Source organism: Styela clava, chromosome 1 (genome assembly GCF_964204865.1).
Source record: "Styela clava chromosome 1, kaStyClav1.hap1.2, whole genome shotgun sequence".
Classification (NCBI taxonomy): Eukaryota; Metazoa; Chordata; class Ascidiacea; order Stolidobranchia; family Styelidae; genus Styela; species Styela clava.
The window spans coordinates 23,324,921-23,346,076 of NC_135250.1; the positions used below are offsets into that span (position 1 = coordinate 23,324,921).

At 34.6% G+C, this 21,156-nt stretch overlaps 1 protein-coding gene across 5 annotated transcripts in view; it reads left to right on the forward strand.

The window, feature by feature from the left end:
- The first annotated feature begins 6,962 nt into the window (after window positions 1-6,962).
- The window catches only part of LOC120342523 (histone deacetylase 4-like), a 42,133-nt gene continuing 27,939 nt past the window's right edge, over window positions 6,963-21,156 (forward strand). For 3 of the 5 annotated variants that reach the window (XM_039411396.2, XM_039411404.2, XM_039411429.2), the window contains exon 1: window positions 6,963-7,159. In XM_039411396.2, the coding sequence (XP_039267330.2) occupies window positions 7,084-7,159 (76 nt within the window). In that variant the 5' untranslated portion in view covers window positions 6,963-7,083. Of the gene's footprint in view, window positions 7,160-19,125; window positions 19,265-19,660; window positions 19,797-21,156 lie in introns of those variants that run through there. The other 2 variants (XM_039411413.2, XM_039411421.2) reach the window with 2 other exon arrangements.

The window sequence follows — 21,156 nt, forward strand, 5'->3', positions numbered from 1 at the left end:
GGCGAACCACGGCCTCTCGTCCGGTTACCATTCCAAGTCGGGTATGGGATTAGTTTTACTGTATTGTTTGTTTTCGGAAGCATGGACTTGGTGGTAGAGGAAGCCGTAACCGACCAGCGGTTACGTGAACCACCCAACGACGGCGAGGAGTCCAGCAATCCTCTCGCACATAACCAGCTTAGAGGCGAAAATCGATTTTGAGTATTATCGGTAAAATATTCGTGAACGTGAAAAACAATGAAGTGCCCGAAGATTCTATAGAAACAAACAAACACTCGAAACTGTTCTGCAAATCATGACGCAATTTAGTCAGGTATTGACGACATTTAGTCGCCCATTTGGACTCATTGTGCAAAATGGTAATTGTATTTAGGGAATGTTGGAAATAATCAATAACTTTCAATTGAATTCTGAATATGAATAATTTTATACATAGTCCTAAAAGTAAACGGTAAAAGACTTCGATACAAAAGAGAACCTTTTTTCAGCTCGGTGGTGTCGTGCATCGTGCTAAGCGTTGGGAATACGCTCGCCACCTCCCTGCTGATTACCCTGCGCGCAGGAAGGAAACACTTTACCCGTTAACCTAGCAAAATTAACCGGTTAACCGCAGCGTGACGTTTTACGTAATAATTTAGCTTGTTACGTCACAATGGTTCAAAGTAATTTCGCCTGATCTTATCCCGGTACCGCTTAAAATTATTCACGAATGGAGATAGAATCGTGATCGCTTTGCTGCAAGAGAAATGCAGCGTGCCTAGGACATATGGAAATATTTTACTAAAATGCGAATCCGTTATTAAATTTTATTCAAGATTGCTAATTATGAAAATTTGACAAATGATAAATCCAGAATCAGTTTTCGGTCAAAATATATTGTTCACGATTTTATTGCAAAATCGTATATTCAGTGCCATCAAACAAGTGCGCAGTTGATGCTGTTTTTCTTTATGATATCTCAGAGTAGAATTTGCACGTCGAACACTGAAAATTCGTCACATAATACTCTATTATTTTTCACATTTATTCTTCTGAATTTAACGCCACACCAAACAAATTTGCGATGACGTAATCATTTCTTAAAAAAATTGTAAAGATTACATTATACATTATAAAAATGATTTGTACCTGAGATGTCAGATAACGGTTAAAATAAATCGTAACCGTTAAAAATCGGTTAACCATTCCCATCCCTACTAATCACATATACGACATGGACTGGTAACCGGACGAAAAGTCGTCCTTCGCCATATGATTAAGTTGTCTTATCGGCTTTCCTCCTCTCCGGGATTAATATGTAAATCATATCATATGAAATGTCGGGACTTTAGGGAAATTAAAAAATGTAAGTAGGCCTAATATCCATGTTTCCATCTTTGGGAATTGAAAATTTGTAATTAGGAGAAAGTCGATATTTCGATACAATAAAAAAACAAAACAAAATCACTTTAGCAAAACGTCCACTGCGTATATAAAAATTGGGAGTCCTGAAATATTGTATAAATTTCGATATTGAACCGGGACTTCCATTTTAGTGCTGTTTTTTGCATATCCAAATACATTTCAGTGCAAAATGGAATTTGTATTAGAACTTTTTAATTTACGTTTTGTGCTGTATAATGATTATTATACTGCCATTAAAAAGTCTACGCGAGAGCAATTCTAAAATATATGGATTCGGAGGTCGAGTCGAGCACTTAGTTTTCAGAAAAGATCTGCAGACAAGCGCGACGGATGTCCAAAAAAAAAAAACGAGACGAAATAAAGTGTTCCCTCAATTCATAAAAAGTTCCCCACGAGGTAAAATTGAGGCGAAAAAATTGAGTCCATCAATCTTCTCGCACATAATTAACCCCCGCATTGGATTCGAACCTGCGAACCCTCTCAGGGTAACCAGAGGTTTGGTGGCGAGCGTATTTCTAACGCTTAGCACGATGCGCCACACCGCCGAGCGATTTTGTTCAATTATGAATGTGAAAAATTTAATCACGACAACAACAACTATTGGCTGATTTAGCGAAACGAGTTACCGGTACCGCCTTACCGGTACCGGTACTGTGCTGGGTAATCTAAGTCGTCCACTAGCTTCCAAACAGGATACGGTACCGTGATTTGTAATGTATTAGTTAAAAAGATTAAGCTGTTCAGAAAATAATTTTCTCATCTCTGTATTTTCAGTACCGGTAACTGATCTTACCTGAATGATTGTACGGTATGTGGTTTTAATTCATATGTTAAGTTTAGTTTTTTACTGTTTTATGCTTACCAGTACCGTAGGGGCTATTTATTTATTACTAACCCTGCCAATTCAGCAGTTGTGGAATTCTGATACTATCCAATGATAGGCATAAAGTACGGTACCGTACCCATATGAAGAAAACTGAGAAAGACAAAAATTTGAAACAGTGCCAGTGCTGCAGTGCATTCCTCAGTACCGGTAGTAACGGTTTATACCTGACATGGGCAAACCACAACCCACGGGCCAAATCCGGCCGGTTGGGTTATTCAATCTGACCCACCTGAATCGGATGCTGCTGTAAATTTTTGCTTTTAACCAATTCTACATGCAGCACAGAGTTGTTATTAAAATTTGTATGATGCAATACAGCAATAGTCTTGTTAAATTATGATCGTAGTCTGTGTAAGTTGTAGTTAAGGTTCACACAGACCTCCATGCTGTCATGTAAGTGGGATGTTAAAAAAAATTCATATTTTTTCGCTCAGTCGATTCAACAGTGTACTTTGCGCATCTCTTTCTCCTCTTGCGTGTAGCCCCAAGTTTTAATTTTGTGCCGACAAAGTTTTGTTAATGTCCCTATACCATTCTCTCAACGTTCTTCTTTGTTCATAGCTTACACATACTTACCATGTAATCGAATCTATAGTTTTTCAATGTTTTCTAATAATCTGTTGCTGCATTCTTTTTCTGCACCCTAATTCGTGAAGAGTGATAGCTAAATTATTAATAAAGACCAACTTTTGTCCACATATGTGAGTGAACAGACCTCCAGCTGATGATTTCCGCAAATCCGAACACAGATTTCAATTTGCCGAAACTGATCTCAAATCTGTTTTGACAATTGCAACAGCCAAACTCAAACTAAATTTGGATAATTTAGCTAAAAAATAACTCAAGGAATTTGTTGAGATTACGATTAAATTTAGTTGTGGCACAGGGCTTATTATTTTCCACTATTGCTTTTTCAACACTGTCTCAACACGTAGGTATACTTTGGCAAGCTCTATGACGTGATTGTGACATTGTAGTGACATAATTCTTGGATGGCAATGTCAGGTGGGGGTTAGGATTGACATGCGTAAAAATCGTCACGCTACGCCCACTAGAAGTACTTTAGGTACGAAACTACAGGACACCCCATAAAATGTAACTTTCACGTCACAATTACAATACTCGCCAGTCTAGGTGGCCAAAATTTTTGGTTCCTGGCCAAATAACCTTGCCTACCCACCCCTGGTTTGGACGTCATATATAATATTAGGACAAGACCATATGATCTCATGATTACATACATCAATGACATAAGTACGATAGCTCGGTATTTACAATTTTTATCCATCCCAGTTTCTGTGTTATATACAATTCATGGGCATGGAAGTTGTGTACGGGGTTAATAAGACTGCCTATTGATTCGTTTTTTTAAAAAAATTCTAATCTAATTGGTTAGAAAGAATGTTTCACTAAGGTTCGACTCTTGCCAATAATTGACAGTCGACAGTGCATGAGGGAAAGAAAGATCAATAAGTTTACAAGCACACGAATTCATGAAGATACTAATCAATATTTATATATAGCCCACCTATGTGATGAAAAAAAAATTACCATATTCCATTGATGGATTGAACAAAAGTCTCTATTACATATCTGCAGTTTCTGAGAAGTGAATTAAGAGCTTTGGTGCCAGGATTATTATTTTATTTTGCTTGATAATCTCGCTTTAATGTATGACTTTTTCTCGGTTTGTTTAGGAAGAGTTTACTTATTTAATATTTGTAATTGTCACTGTATTACTTATTATTCCATATATAAATATAGGGTACTCCTGACAGCACAGCACACTATACAAATCGGGTGAGATTGTCCCGTTTCAGAGAAACCCGTTTTACAGATGATCAGACACCCCTTCTTTGGGAGACGTCTGGACATTTTTGTCCCTCAATATCGGTAATAGTATAATGAAGTTGCGCAAAATACTACAAAAAAGCACACTCTAGTAACGTCATCATGGAATTCCTTGGGAAAAAATAATCCGATTTATCAAAGGAAAAAAATTTTTACCGTAGCATTCGAGAGTTTTCAGCAAAAAACGGCAATTTTGGTCATGTGACGGCCATGATTAATTTAGATTTTTATTGAAACAAGCATGGCACGATATGAAGCATCTGACGTGGTCCCAGACGCCCCTCGTTTGTGAGACACATAAAGTGTTTGTTTTATTGAGCCAAATGGAGGGAAATTCTTGGAATTTGGATAGTGTGCTGTACTGCCTTAAGTATGCGCACCAAGTTGTTGCACAACCTGAACCCTAACCTGGTGCACAACCTGGGTTCAGGTTATTATTACACTCTATTATAGTTATCAGTAGCAGTTACGTGATACTAACTTCAAATCCTTCCTCAATGCCTTTGCGCTAGTGGATCTGTACTTGTATAATGTAAGGATGCTGTAGCAGAAATAAACACGACCGTACTATGCAATTCAAGAATCTGCTGCACACCAACACTAATGTATTTCTGTAATGTTTCGTCTGACCAAAATCAGACTTTCTTTAGTTTTTTTTTTTAACTGCCGAGAGGAATAACTTTTTCGACAAATTGGGATGCTCATTTTGGTAATTTTTTATTTAATGTGACAAAGGGTTACAAATGCTCGGGTCTTAATACCATATCATGCTTATTTCTAAGATTTGTGCTTATTCTCTAGCCTGCGTCTTATAAAGTAACGATGTGCTTATTTCTAGGAAAAGTGCCTATTTTTGAGTTGCGTGCTTATTTTATCTTAGAAACATAAATGACTCGTTCTTGTTTGCTGTACAAAGCTTCCATGGAAATGAGGGACGATGTTTATCATTATTCGCGCTTCACTGTGGTGTTATTGTGACTTATCAATTAGCTATGTTCCACCGTGACCTCGTATCTCGGATTCGATCACTCTCAGCGCGAACTGTTTCTGTTAACGAGGGGGTTTGCTGTATTTCCAGGCAAACTGTGACACAGTTATAATAGTTGCTTTTAGTTTTTAGGGACAAACCACAATTTAGACAATGAGTTTCCCAAGCGTAATCATGAGTTCTGTTTCGAATATGAAAAGGAATTTGCTAATGTCAAACAAAGTCGAATGGGTAAGAGCTATGCTCACTGCTGCTATTGCGGCAGCGAGAAAAAGGAAGAACAGTAATTAGTGCCCACAATACTACCACAAAACACAAGAAGCATTGCGGGAAACCGAAGTATGTAGACTTTCGTTTAGAGGTTGCGTGTGGCTGTGACTTCGTCGGGGCTGCATACAACCGTGTTCGAAGCGACTTCTAATAATAAAAATTGGGAGTGCGAAAGAGACTTGTGTATGATTTATTTCTCATTTTATTCTGCTTTTCTGCCGCTGTTAAGTCCCCCCTCCAAAAAAAAAAAATAAAATTGTGACACCTGTGCCTATTTTGGGCTCTAGGTAGTTGGTAACCCTGTGTATAGCATAGCTTTTATACTATAAATTTTGTTGACAAATATTTTTCCCTACCGGTAAATACCGTAATCAATTTTGATTATTTCGATTTGATTATTTTACCAATATGTGTTAAAATTTTTAACACATTTCTAATTGTAAGAAATTCAACAATGTCTTGGCACTGCCTAATGCTGCCATGTATCAATATGAAATGTTGGAATGAAATTTAATAATACCATTAGTTTAATGTTATTATTAATGGGAAAACTGAGATTGATGGTATGACTTGATCATTTTGTTGTCTTATTCATATTGTTCAAAGTTTTTAATTCTAAGACTGATTATTTTTCGACAACCAATTCTGAATAGCTTACTACAAAAATATCAACTGTGATAAGATGATCAAGCAACTTGTTAATTTTTGATGTTAGATATTTTCTGACGAAACATGAAATTAAAAAGTTAATCTTCTAGCGCTATAGTTGAAAATTCGATCATTCATCTGTTCAGAGCTATAGGTGTAAAAATTGAATCTGTTTAAAATGGAGGAACTGTACATGCATGAATATAAACATGAGGTTTGTTTTACTAAATCATGAAATTTCTGTTGCTATTCTAAAACAACATATTTTATGAATTAAGATGTTGAAAAGGACTTCTCATTCTCGAAATTGACCATTTTTACTCCATATTTGTCTTTAAAATTAGAATTTTAGAATGTTTTTGATTATAATCTTGTATTGCATTACCAACTAAAGGTTTTTCTCATGTAGCCTGTATTAAAAATAACTATTCAACTTTTAAAGGTCAATCATAATGTGAAATTTTGCTTAATTCAATTGTTCATTAAATTTTCAATTCATGTGGTTTTTACAATGATGGAATTGTTTGAGTTCAATGGTGTTGAACTATTATTTTCAATTTATGTGCAAATTGCGGTTAATATTTTGTGGTGCAGGAGTATTCTTGCCGCTTTTATCTGACATCAGTCTAAATTTAAATATGTTCGTGTATATATGTAACGCCTTGGGTATTTTGACAACCTTGCTTTCTTTTTTCTTTTATAAGCCACAACGTCAAAAATTGCTTTTCTGTTTTATCACATCAAGGAGCTATATTTAGCTACAAATCAATAATCTGACTGCGAGAGAGCGTATTATTGCGTTTACATTTCACAGACGCCTTGCATGAGCAATTTGTTCTGCATGCTTTTTACAGTGAGCATTTATTTCCTCATTTTTTAATCATTTTAATATAAACTAAATTTCTGTATATTGAATTTACAGATTTCTAGTTTTTTAATATCACTTAGGGTATTTATTATAATATAGTCTGATAAAGGAACGCATTTTGCTACTGATGCTGACTGGTATGCACCGACGTGCCAATGTTTTGTTTTGATGACCAAGGCCAACAAGCATCATCTTCTATCTGGTCGAATTAGTCCAAGTATGGATCACAAGTCATTGAATCAAAGTAAGTGTTTTTATAACCTTTTATTAATCTGTGTTTTTGTGTCTTGTGATTTGTTTTGTACCTTTTTATTCAGGGGTGATTCATGTTTTGTAAAAATGGAAGTCGTCATATTTGTAAATCACAAAAACAATTTTGACCTGCTTAGGACCATTGAAGTGGTTTTATTGAAGTAGATGAGAGCTTTATGAGTCATTTATTGTTTACTGTAATATACTATGCAAGATATTTATTTTGTCAGAGAGAACAAATGAACAACTGCAGAACACTTAACTGTGTTGTACATTATAGAAAGAAGTCTTCTTTTAGACACTATAAAAGAGGTTATGATTTGGCAATAATATTTGAATATTTTCAAAAAAATATTTCAATTTATGCTATTGGCATGTAAGGCCGAACGAACACTTGCTCAAGCTAGAGTGTTAATCTCATGAGGTAAAAAGACTGTTAGTGATTGATAAAACATAAGTTTATTGGTTAATAGATCTGAATCAGGACCTATAACAGTATATATTTCCACATCAAACAGAAAATGCTTAGGAACCTATAAATATTGTAATTTTATAAGTTTATTGCATCTATAAAATGCAGTTTTATTGAGTTGAGGAAGGTACTGCCAATAGTATAGGATGAGAACAAATATCTTGTTCAATGAAAAATGGACATTTCTTAGTGCATCAACTTCTTTGTTTACTTCTGCTACGTTGGTCACTAATCAGTAAGACTGTAACAATAAAAATTTTAGGAGAAAGTTGGACACTTTTAACTAAGACATATTTTCAGGCATGGTGGGAAATCTCATCTTCATTGGATATTTGTCAGTTTTTAGTTGTATTTATGAAACCTGGCTTTAAATCAAATAACTTACTCGTTTTTTTTGTCCACCGAGAAGTTTTCGTTCAGTTGAAAAAACTGTTAAATGATGAGCCAAAATTAGCTATCAGTACTATAAAATGGCAGGTGGTTTAAATATTCAGAATCAAAATGATAGCTATGAACATATCAACCGGATTGAGCGAAATGACTCTCAATGTAAACATAAAAAAATGTGAAGTGGTTCACTAGAAGCAGTAATTTATTGAGGTTGAGGTCAAGGTTCTTAGGAAAATCTGCTCTATTGAAGAATCATTATGCTTGTATTAAACTACCGGTAGCTATGATTTAACCACTCTTTATCACATTTTGAAAAAATTAAAAAAAAATTATGATTGTGCAGACTACCCACTTGATAATGTTGAAACTACTTGAAATGCTCAAACAATAATTATGGCAAGGTTCAACTCTTTCTACATACCGGTAATTAGAAATAGAAATAATAATGGATTTGTAGAAATTATGAATGTGGATATGAACAAATTTTCGTGCATTTGTGATACAAAAAAGTGACGCTAATTTACTGTAATGAGCATGGAAGCAAAATTATTTTGTAATATTTTAATGTCTTTTTAGTTACTAATTTTTGTATAAAAATTAAGCTTCCATTAACAAACAACTTCTGAATGATACCAAAAGAACAGTTTATGTTATTTCTTGTGTGTAGCAATTCAGATTCGTCAATACAAGAATTATCATCAAGAGTGATAATTACTGAAAAAAAATGAAAACTAGTTTGTACTAAAGAAATTAGGTGCTTTGATCACAGTGATATGAAAAAATACTCATTTCTTCAATTTCCTTGTATGCATTGTTTGCTTATTTTTAGTTTCGATTGTTAGCTTATATAGAGCAGGAGTTGAGGCCGAGTGAAAAAACTAGTTTTTCCTCAGTCATCAAGAACCTTATTATGATCTCTCTACATTGACTACCCAGGCATACATACTTCCACATTGTGTATTTTCCTACTTGTTTTAATACAATTTATGGAGGCCATATAAAGTTGTTGATACTATTTTATATTTAACATTTTAAGGTTTGATGAATTCAAAATAGGAGAGGCAACCTTAGTTGGAACTTTAAAGTTGGTTGCTGTTTGAATTCTAGTCCTAACCTGGGCCAACTTGTACGTTTTCCGGTTACGTACATGTATGCAAATCGTCATGACTTGGCGCTGTCATATACAATAGATCATTAGTTATTACAGTACTGCTGCTTGTGCGACAGTTTTCCTGAGCTTGTCATGATTTGTTTTCTACTTTTATTGATTTTTAAATGAATTGATACCATGTTGTTTCTCTTTCTCTTGTCAGATGTTTGCAGTATTGAACCTAATGATATTGTTATGTCACCACAGACTAATTTTATTGCAAGTTTTTGTTATGCTAATAATAATTTAATCACAAATAATATTTATGGTTCTTTAAATAATAGAGAAGATTTGATGTTTGCTGAAATATGCTTTGATCATAAAGCTTGGCAAATAACAAGCCCACTCGTCACTTCAGAACCATTAAAGCTCTTGTCCTTTTATTCTTTATAAATGATGAAAACATTTGTCAGCCACCACAACATAGCTTTGAAATATCATGATTAGGAATTGAACTAGGTATTGCTGATGTTTTTCATTTTATTTGTGTCTAGCTGCCTAGTTGTAGTTTGGCTTTGTCAAACTGGCAGTGATTATTCACATTTTATAAATCTTCTTTACTCTTCCCATTGGTTATGTAAAACGACTCATTCCTATTCGATATCAGGTAATTCCATATGCGAAAAGTTGTTTGACTCCCTTTACACAGTGGTATGCATAGGGCCATTTCTTTTCCACAGTAAGTTTGGTTGGTCATTTGTGTGGCTGTTAGAGTTGTTGCTAAAGTTGGTATCCTTTCCTGAAAAGTCTTATCCATAACATGGATCATAAAATAAATATCCATATTCCATACATTTTTGATTCTAACCGTTTGCATCCCACCATTGGAAGCAGACATAATTGCATAGTGATAGAATACATACTATGAACTTTTTAAAATTCACCTTCAACCAATGTTATCAAATAACTATATCTTCCCAGTATATGGGTCATCAGAAAGTCCACTATAATTGCAGTTTGATACTCGTTTTGCCGATATCTGCAACATCTGCTCGAATATGTTTACGTTGACGTTGGTCAGTTAGGCATTAAAAATTGCGTTGAGCTTAAAATGGTGAACTGATTTAATGGTTTAACCGAGTCATAGGCAGTGTCCGAATTATCAGATTGAATGTGAGCATAGTGCAAAAATATTCACTATTTTTCGAATTGCAGTCCAGCGCGTTTTGAAAGTCATTCTGAATTATCCGAATATTTCAGGTCTTACACTATAATAAATACAACATATTATGGTATGCGATTAGCCGATTACTACCTTCCGGAATCCTGACGTATATTCAAGTTTTTGCACAAAGGGAAGCTTGTTAATTCTTTTTACGTTAGAGTAAATGAACGCTTTCGTTCTCTCCGAGAAATATTGTTAGCGAATTCATTATTGGCCTGGCACGAATGTTTGTAAGATTGTTTTACTTAGCCGCAATTGAGCTTTTATTTTGAAACTACAAGTAGACTAGTTGTAGACGAATTCAGGCTGCAATAAGTAAGTCATTTTCGGAGATGGTTAATATTTTTCTCAAAGAAAAGAATGTCCACATTAAGAGCATTAGATTGATTGAACTTACGTTTTGGAGTTTTTGTGTTGAAGTTCCGTTAATACTACTTTTGTTTTAGTGTGCTCAATTTTTTAAATATTCCGGTATGATTTTAGCTATAATAACTTGACAACTTGTCTTCACGTTATTATAAGTCGAAACAAATTGGAATATGTAAGCACGAAGGTCTAATACTGAACAATCTTCTCTTCTCTTGCAAAATTTTGGGTAAAATATCCGGCTCCGTAGTCTGCAGGAATTTATTTTAAAATAATGGTAGTAAAAGTATTTTAGCGACTTTCCTCCATCTTCGAATACTGAAAATTCGGAACCGAGTGATTCAGTAATGGACGATAAGCAACAACGGCAATTTTGTAAAACGATCATTCATTTGCTGACTTATAGTGTTTAAAACAGAAAAACCAGAAAATGTACGACCGGTTCATAATGTAAGGTTTAGAATTTGGTTACCAATCGAAATCATTGACGGCGCGTCAAATTCGGGTGCTTTTATGGTGATGTTTTGGATTTCCACCTCCTTGCTATTTGTCTATCATTGTTTAGTATACAAACTGTACTAAAGTAATTGGTTCAAATATCGCTAATGAATATATAACGTATATTATTATAATAAAGATATTTATCAAAACATCATTTCTTCACTTTAGACTTTTGTTTTTCCTAAAGATTTTAATATAAGTGTTCAATTTTTTGTAAATTGAGATTTGAAAAGGAATTAATCTTTAACCGATATATTTGTGCATGCCCGTTCTGGAAATTGAACTGAACGAAAGATTATTTGGTGACATTCATAATTTGCATATATTTTGTTTCGGTATTTGTGATTTGACCTATTACACTCCATTGTCGTTTTTGTACCTTTCAGCATTTCCTGCGTGCTTTGTATATAATATAATTACGATTCATCACCTTTTTTATTGCATTTGAAAATACGGATGCATTTATTGTATCCGAATGCGTCACTGTCTATTTTTTTGAAGCTCAACAAGCAAAATATTGTTTTGGTTGGCTGTATCATTACTTGCCCCGCCTTCCTATTTACGTACTATTTGTTTTCTTTTGTTCGTTTTCGTGGGCTTTTTGTTTAAATTAAAATATGATTTTTGGTTGTGACAACACTTTCTATACTGATAGCTGTTTTTAAATTTCCTTTGACACCATATTCTTCCGTTTCGTGCAAAAATAAACGTCATTGGTTTGGATAATTTCGAGTTTTTTTTTATTATTTAAATTTCGTTTTATTTCATTGCAGCGTGCTCCTCGAAGCTGACAATATTTTGTATAAATTGTATTATTTTGAGGCTGGCGATTTTTATTGTCCAGTTTGTAGAGAAATATAAATTTGCTTAAATGGAAAATTAATATATAAATTTATTCGTTTTTATTTGTGGCAGTGTTCACGTGTAGCCAATTGGGTACAAGTCTTGATTTTTCTTATGTATATACTGGGCAAAGGCGTTTTAGCCAAGTCGAATAATATTTCTTTTTGTACTCAAATTAAATAATGATCAACATATATAGCGTTGACATTGTAATTCTATCATTTGGTTATTAGCCCCGGGCAAGGTATTAGTAAAATTTGACATGGACAAGGACTATTTTTGGTAAGATAGAGTGAAAACGAAAGAAATAAGCCCAGTGTTATTGTAATGTTAAAATGAAAAAATAGAGATTTTAAATTGTTTTCATTGCGTGTTTTTAGTTTTCGTAGTTGTTTGGCAGTGTCATATCGTATAGAGTTTGCCGTTTTGATTTCCATCGAGTCATCGCGATAAAAAATTTATGTTTAGCTTAGATATAAGATTTGCCGTAATTAATCTTTGTATATAAACCAAGTTATCCATTTTGATAGGAGTTTGAATCATGAAGATAGTTTTCGTTTTAAGCTGAAACGCTGATTACTTCTACAGGTATTGGTTTGTGTCTAATCTATCTATCTAATATGATGCCTCGCTAGATACATTTAGACAGACAGAATATTCATTACTTGTTATTGGTGTAGATTTTGGCGTCATTATACCTTGTGTTGTTGAATCTGTTTTGCATAAAATCGGACAATAATCTTCAAATTACCGTTTTTTTTCTCAAGTCATATCGGAAGATTAGAGTGTCACGGTGTTTAGTTTATAGTTTGGAATTGAAATATATTGATATCATACGCATAATTTATTTCTTTGAGACAATCGGTATTTTACAAGCGAAAAAGTTTTTGAATTGTTCAAGTCTCCAGTCTTTACTCCCCATTTTTGGGATAAATGCGATTCGTGGAATACTTCTTCGTGTTTGTTTTTACGATTTTACTGATAAATATCTTTCATCGTATTTAGTATTTTTGCATTTGGGGTTAGAAAATAGCATGTTGTCATTGTTGTGGTATCGAAATATTACGCGGATGTTTGGGCGGTGAATGTCCAATTACTGGTGTCTATTTCCAAAAAAATCCCATTTTGGGCTTCATTATCGTAGACAGTGCCAAATTCGTGACTTCCCGATTGGGCTAATTAGACTATGGGCTCGTTAGCGAGCGCGATTTTAGCCGTGTTCAATATCTAGTGCGTCACAACAGCGGTTAACCATCTAATTATCGTTATTGAAAGGCGCCTATGGCATATCTAGCAAATAAATGAATAGTTGTTTTATTGATATAATTTGAACAGATGGGTGCTTGGACAGAAACGAGTGACCCTAAGGAGGGTTAGGAAAGTCCATATGCTTTTTGTAGTTATCTACACTACCTGCACATGCACTTTAAAGTAATTTTTGGGCCATCGTTTTTGTCAGTCCCCAGATCTTATACCATTTTATATCTATACCGGTATTATACGCCGTTATCTGATATACTTCGTATTGCATTCCATGGTCCTGATTTACAGAAAAAATAATGTGACGAAAATGTTCGGAATATTATTCAAAGGTCGAGCACTCTCGTTTATTTTTTTCTCCTCTTCTCGTCGTTGCCAGAAATTAAAACTTCCTTTTCCCATTGTTTTCATGGCAACTGCCGTCTTGCTAATCCGTAGAGTAACTTCCAGAAAGTCTTTGAAATTCGACAAAAATACAAAACTGCGATTTTAATTGTTTTGATGCTTGTTGGCTATTGATTGACAACGAGTCGGCGATAAAGACCGATAGGCTAGTTCATTTTCTGAACTAATTATACTATTGAATATCTGATGTTTAGCGTGGAAAGTACATGGGGTTCACTATCCGTTGAGTTCATTTGCATTCAAGACTATACAACTGGCGCACTATCAATTTTCTATAATCCCCATTTTCTGGTGGTCTTATTCAGTGAAAGTTCATGTGGGGATAATTTTATGTTTTGTGTTTTTACAAACAACCAAATATTATTTTTCTCCATACGAAAGTTATTTCTGGCATGTGTTGGTCCCTAAAGTCGTCTGGTACCGGTAATTGAATTTTCTTTCGCTTTGACGTCAGATCATCGATTTTCTGTATATCGGAAAAATAACATGGCCACGGCGACGACAATCGTTCGCGCTTTCTCTTCAGAGTTAGTTGTGCGAGTCACCTGCAAGAAATTAGGCTGATGGTCAAAGATGGCCAAAACAGAATAATATGACATTTTAAATGCACTCAAAAATATTGTTTGGAACACATTCTGAAAAGAGTCAGGTTTATTAGAAAAAAGGTCGATGCATTTCACAATGAGTTTGAATTTATTTTGAAACGCAGGAAAGAGGTACACGGAGTCGTGGATTTCTCAAAATGTTAGTTTTCAAAATGAAAGTATGCTTAGTAATCTTCAAAATCACTAATTATTAACATGGAATATTTGAATATTAGTCTTATTTTGGACACCCTGTATGTAGAAGAATAACAATGAAATAGAGGGTAATGTCAGTAATAGGATAAAGACATTTAGATTAATGTACTACTATTTAATGTACTTACCTTTCGCCGAATGGAAACCATGTGTGGCCGCCCGTCAACCAATTCGCCCGGATTTATTCAGGAGTTGTTCTTAGCGTTTTTATAGGTCTAGTTTGACTCGCGTTAATCGATATCCCCGGCGTACTACAAGTTCATTCATCTTTCGTATTTGGTTAATTTATGTAAAATAGCTCAATTTAATGCTCCAGTTAATTATATTTATAATTCACCTACTTGTTTTTCGCATTCTCATTTTCACTCAATTCTTATTTTCAAAATATAACTTGCTAAGTTGAAGTTCACGAGCTATTTTTGGACATTGTTCAAACTAGAGTATTGTTTTCCGAAAAACAACGGAAGTATTAAACGGTGCTTGCTAACCCGTTTTTTGAGTATTATTATTATCTTATCATGATACGTCATACTATCTTATCTTGATAAAGTTTGAAATATTTTTTATAGTTTAGTGTTATGTAATATGCAAATCTCATAAAACCGATCTACTAAATTGGGAACTGTTATCGTTCCCCAGTTATTATGGATGGAAAGTATAGTTATTTTAGTATTATTTGCAGCTTATTTGCAACGATGTGTCAGGTAGTAATTTCTTTTTTTGCGCATTCCCTCACATATATACAAACTGGAAGAATAACCTAATTAATATTTAAAGGCGTTCCTATGAATTTCGGCGATAATTTGAATATTTTGTGTGGGCTTACTTCATTTCAATATTGGAATAAATTTATCCAGCATCTAATAATACTAATCCACTTTTGATGATTATTACTTCGCTTGTCGAGTATAGGAGGCATTAACCAGGATATGCGTTTATTGAAGTTCATAAGGTTTTATGTTTACCTGTTTATAGGCAGAAATCACTGATTTCGGGAAGGCGTGCTTGTCTCACTTATATCTTAACTCAAAATAGTCTGTCTCCAAAAATAGCTCTAGGCCCTTATCAACAAAACCCTCGTTAAGGGCGTTGCTTTCCGCTTACTTGGAATGAAAATAGACACTCGGACGAACATTTTGCGTCGGCCTCACGCACGCAAACCACAAGACAAACAGAATACCATTGCCGAATGACGTATACGACGTCTAACGTGCGCATTTAGCACACATGCAAATGGTATTTTCAAAGTTCGATTGCCGTTTATATCAGACTCAGGAGGCAAGTTTGACATTTACATTTGGCGACCGCATAATTTTGGCAAAATTCCTACTGTAGGCTAACAATAGACCGAAGTTCAATCGTCTGCCTGATATTGTGACCAGGAAGATATTTGTTTTTGGGATATCTGTGAAATTGTAATCAAATCGAGAACTTACGTCAAAATCTGAAATGTGTATTATTAATAGTATACAGGGTTTTCGGGAAATAGAGGACGTTCAAGCGGGCATTGTTAGCAACTAAACTTCAGCAGCTAATAAGTTTTGAAATAGCGCCAGTACCAATGTGTGTCGTAGCCTATCTATTTTCTCTAATGACGAGAAGACACATCCCTATCACCAGTATATTTGTTTTAAATATGTTCTGACCAATAACTTGAATAACATTCCCTTTAATCCCCATATATCGAAAATGGGTAGGAACAATCTTCAATCATTCAATCTTCAATCAATCATTTTAAGTGACCAAATATTCTATTTATCATTGGATTTCTAACTGCATTCTATATTTAATGTTCTATTCCATATCATAAACTGATAAAACGTTCTTTTTCTATGAATTCATGTAATATTTTGTTTAATTTTTGTCGTGTTTGAAGCTAATCTTTTACGGGAATTCATCCAATTAATAACAATAATTCTTCTTGTTTCCGAATTCTGACCATTATATGTAATCGTTTGTCAATATTGAGACTCAAATTCAAACTGATCTTCGTTCAGCAAAGAACCCATTTAACTTTCAATATTTTCAAAAAATTCCATGCAAATGTAATATATCCTTGTGGCCGAAAATAAACAATCCGCTACCAAAATAAATCGAGATAACGGTATACAAATCTCGTAATTACTTTTTTAATAAAATTGCTATTCTTGCGTGTCTAATTTAGACTTATGGTTTTACGTTCTACGCACGCACGAAGCGCTTTCTCATTTGATAAATTGGCGACGTACGAGTTATGATTATGATCAGAAATAGACGTTGTGGCTATTTATTGCTAGTTTAGATTTTGATAAAAGTAACAGGATCTGATTGAAGTAGTAACCTGGCAAGAATTTTTCAGAGTAAATTATGGAAAGGAAAGCTATATTATTTTTATTAGCAGAAATATATTTTCGGTATATGTTATTACTTTTTGAATTTTCTTTGTTGTTCATGTCGTTTTTTCAAATTTAGAAGCCAGTTATTTTAAAATTGTTCAAGATACTTCTTTTTAAATAATACCAATTTGAAATCAATCAATTAAAATCGATCCCGATCGGGACACAATACGAACCCAAAAATGCAAAGCGAGGCCAGAAACATTTCTTCTTTTAGACCCTGCTCCTATCCTAAAAGATTGAATAACCCAAGTAAATAAATAATGATAATCTTAGACACGTGTTTATTTGTTCCTTTCAAACTTCAAGCCGTACTCAACGATTACGGAGGAGTATATAGATGAATATGATATTTTTCTAGATTTTCTAATATGAATATTTGATTTGAGTCTATGTGTAACTTTGAGGTCTCACTCTCCACTTCATAATCATTATCTCGTATGCTGAGATAAAAGAGCTAGTTAAACAATCGAACTACCAACTATTGAATATCAATAAATTATGCACAGAGAGCGTTAACCACTGCCAAGAATCAATTTAAATTGGTGAATTGCACAAGTCAAAGCATTGTGTGTATTCGTATTCAAGCAGTGTGCTATAAATATTACTGCTGTATAATGGTGCCTAGCCCATCTCCTAACATCGTGAACAAGTCGTAATTCTTGTTTTAGTTTCTGAAACTCCAAAAATTGTTTATGGGTGTGCACACCTGCTTTTCTACGCTTATCTTAACGATGTTTATTGTTATTGAGTAGAAAATTTGCCTAAATATAACCTTGATGAGTTCGCAATGTTGTTGTTTCAGCGTTTTGAAGTAATCATGCTTGGTTGGATGTTTAAACTTACCAGGATGTGGCGTTTATGAATGTTTATTCTCTGTCTTGACATGATTCGATGAGCTATCTACGAGCAAAATGTAAATAAATAATTGTGCTCCCTGAAGAGTACAAATTGATAGTCACGGTCTATAAATAAACAATTTAAAGCTCGTTAGAATTCAGAGATCTCTTTGATTCCGCCTTGTGACGTCATCTCACTACGTATTACAAACGCCTAACCTTTGCCCTTGACGTAAATATCGATGAGATACAAATAATATTTGTCAGTGCAGACAGACGGGCTAGGATTGAGGCTGCGATCACGTCATGCATTTACCGCTGTGTGTTCTGTGCACTGTTACGCTGTCATAATTTATTCTAGACATGCTACCTTTTTTTGCGGTTTCTTCGCCGTGTTTATAATGTCAATGTCGATTGTAGGGCTTTTATGTGCCATAATCGAAAATTCATGTTCGATTTATTATTATTGGTTAAAATAGTAAAAAAACCATATTCGGCGAATGCCGCCAGTATGCAGTATTATAGGAATTTATTGTTGGTTTAGTTTGGCTCTCTTTGTTTGGAGTATATCAAGGAATTTTTTCGCTTGAAATACCAAATAATTGGTAATCGAAAAATATCTGATTCGAAAAAATTCATATATTTGGAGTTATCATTTTTATGAAATTAATTCATTTCTGCATTCACGTTGCGATTTGTAGGAAAAACAAAGAAGAAATTGACAGGATTTACTCCAAAATAAAGCAATTAAGAATATCTGAAATCGAAGTCTATCTAGAATATCAAATAGTTTGGGTCTTTTTTATTGTTTTCGTCTCCCGCTATAGTTAATTGTTTCGGTTGAAAAATTTACGAAATTTTATTCCAATTTCACCGTCAGTTATATAAATTTGAAGCTGAAATAGAGCAAAACTACTATTTTCGTATGTAGAAAAATCAGAAAATTTAATCTTTGGCTTTTTGAAGTGCCCATGCCTCGGAAGCCACTCAATCTGCACAATGCATCTTGCAAAATATAGCCTTCCGCTGTCTATTTATAGCTCTACTGAACCGAGTTTATACCGTCGCGGATGGGTGATAGAAGTCGGTGGTTATTTTGGCCTGCTGTCGTCTCTACATTATTAATTTGTTGCGCTTTTGCATTTATAAGCGTTATTATTGGTCTCATCATATTTGCCGAACAATTATTGATGTGCTTCTAAAAATAGCATACATTCCCAATCGCCATTTACTGGCACCATCTGTACACGTTCACAGTATTGTGTTAGCTTATCAGATTAAGTATATTGAGAAGAGAGAACGCTGCTTTAATTTAATTGGGGATGGGATTACTGCAATTAACATCGGTCGGGTTTTGTGCTCATTTGGCGTCGAATTTTTACATTCTGAATATTGTTGACAGCTCTGAGCATCTATTAACAGAAGAAAGCATGTGTAAATGATTGAGCAAGAATTTACCAAATCGGCGATTGGACTTTCCGAAATTAAAGTCTGTGAATCTTCCCTAACGGTTTAGGAAGTCTGGAGTCAGGTTCGTGATGGACAAGCGTAACAAGGGCATGCCAGCAGCCCTTGGGATTTTAGTGAGAATTCTACCTTCAGCGTTAAAGTGTAGTTTGGATCGATTCCAATTTTGAAAAATCTATATATTTTTATACCCGCTGCTCTTGGCCTTGCATGCAATATTTCACATGTTCGCTCTAAGTAAAATAAACCCAAACGCCGCAAAAATGTAAACAGAAGAAGATAAAGACACTATTTTGTTGTTTATATTTTATAAAAAGAAGTTTAAAGAAACTTGTAAATTCTCATACGCTCATTTTATCTGCTCCGACCGAAGAGCATTTTCTATTTATAGTACGCTCCCATTGACGTCAGGCCTGTATTATTATGGCCCAACGCTCTATTACATACTTCCACTTACCAGGTCGTTTTGACGTCAATGCGGAGGGAGTGGGGAGCAATAAAAGAAACAAACAGTCGCCGATGCGCAGAGGACGATCCATGTAAAACGAGACTGTCGTAATTGATTATCATCGTAGGAAGCATGCCGTATTGTGCAGGTATACATATTATTATTTTCGCGAAAATAAAAACAGGGTTGTTGTGTTCTCATTTTTTATTTTATTTTTTTCCACTCCCTTCCTTTTACCAACGCCGGCATTCGCGCGTGGGTGTGCTCACCTCTCTTGGGGCCTGCGCGCACGCTAGGTTCAAAATAGATTGTTAAATCAACGAAGCGTGAAATTTCAAAATATACATTTTTTCGCTCCGCTTTGCTTAGGTTCAGCAAACGTGAGGTAGACTATACCCTCCGGGTTAAAGACAAGCTATTCTGACGAAAACTAAGTGAGCAATCTGTAAATCAGTGTGGTGCTGGGTTAATTGTGACAGTCCGTGTTTTAGTGGTACTGCAATGCCGGCCGGTCGTTTTATAGGCCGTTGCAAAATAGTCGAAACACAAATTGAAAGTTAATAATACACTTGAGTGAGTGGACGCAATTGCTACATTTAAAAGCTTGCACAAATTATAAAAATTTGATAGCCGTAAGCGCGTCCTGCAACTTGATTTCTCAGTAGGAATGTCGATATCCCAATATTTGGTACCATAAAATTTTGCTGTTCAATAATTATGGATTCAGAATAATCGAAAATTCTGAATAGAATCATTTTTCAGTAAAACCATGGTATGTATATAGGCAAATAAATAAAGTAACATTTGTCGTAAATCAGAATTTTTCTTCTGTGGATGACAAATCGCAGGAAAAAACAATACTTTGATTGAATATTTTTAATTCTCTTGTCTGCGTGTCTGCGTTTTAAAAAAAAACACCACATTGGGTGCATGAGGTGTGCGGTACTTGCAGAGGTTTTGCCACTATTCCTCTTTCCCTGGTTGCTGGAAACAGACTTCCCGCAGTTATCGGCGAAAGCAAATAGCTCGTAATTAAACATTCATTTGTGGTCAGTACAGATAAAAATGTTGTAATTATCATTTTTACATGGGCATAATACGCGATGTTTGGTTTCTGAGCAATTATGAATTACTTCATTGTCGTCATTCATTTTAATTGCCGTGCGAGTCTTCGCCACCGAAACGTAATGTTGTAGAATACTTGCAGATGAAAATTTCTACACCAAAAAGATGCTGTGTATATTAGAAAGTTAGTTGAAGTTATTTGAGTTGTCCTAGTATATATTTGTTGTTGTGTATTTTTGGTCCCTACTTTGAAGTTCTAATTATTGTCCACCTTTCAATATTTTGAAGGAAAGAGCCGATGAAGTATGGAAAGTATAATAAAATACGAATGTTGTCGTCGTAGATAGCGATCTATAAATGTGACAATCTACTTCAGACTTCGACGTTTGTTTTAGCCCACGGGAGGTATACGAGGCTTTTCTCTGTACCTTTGTTTGCATTCC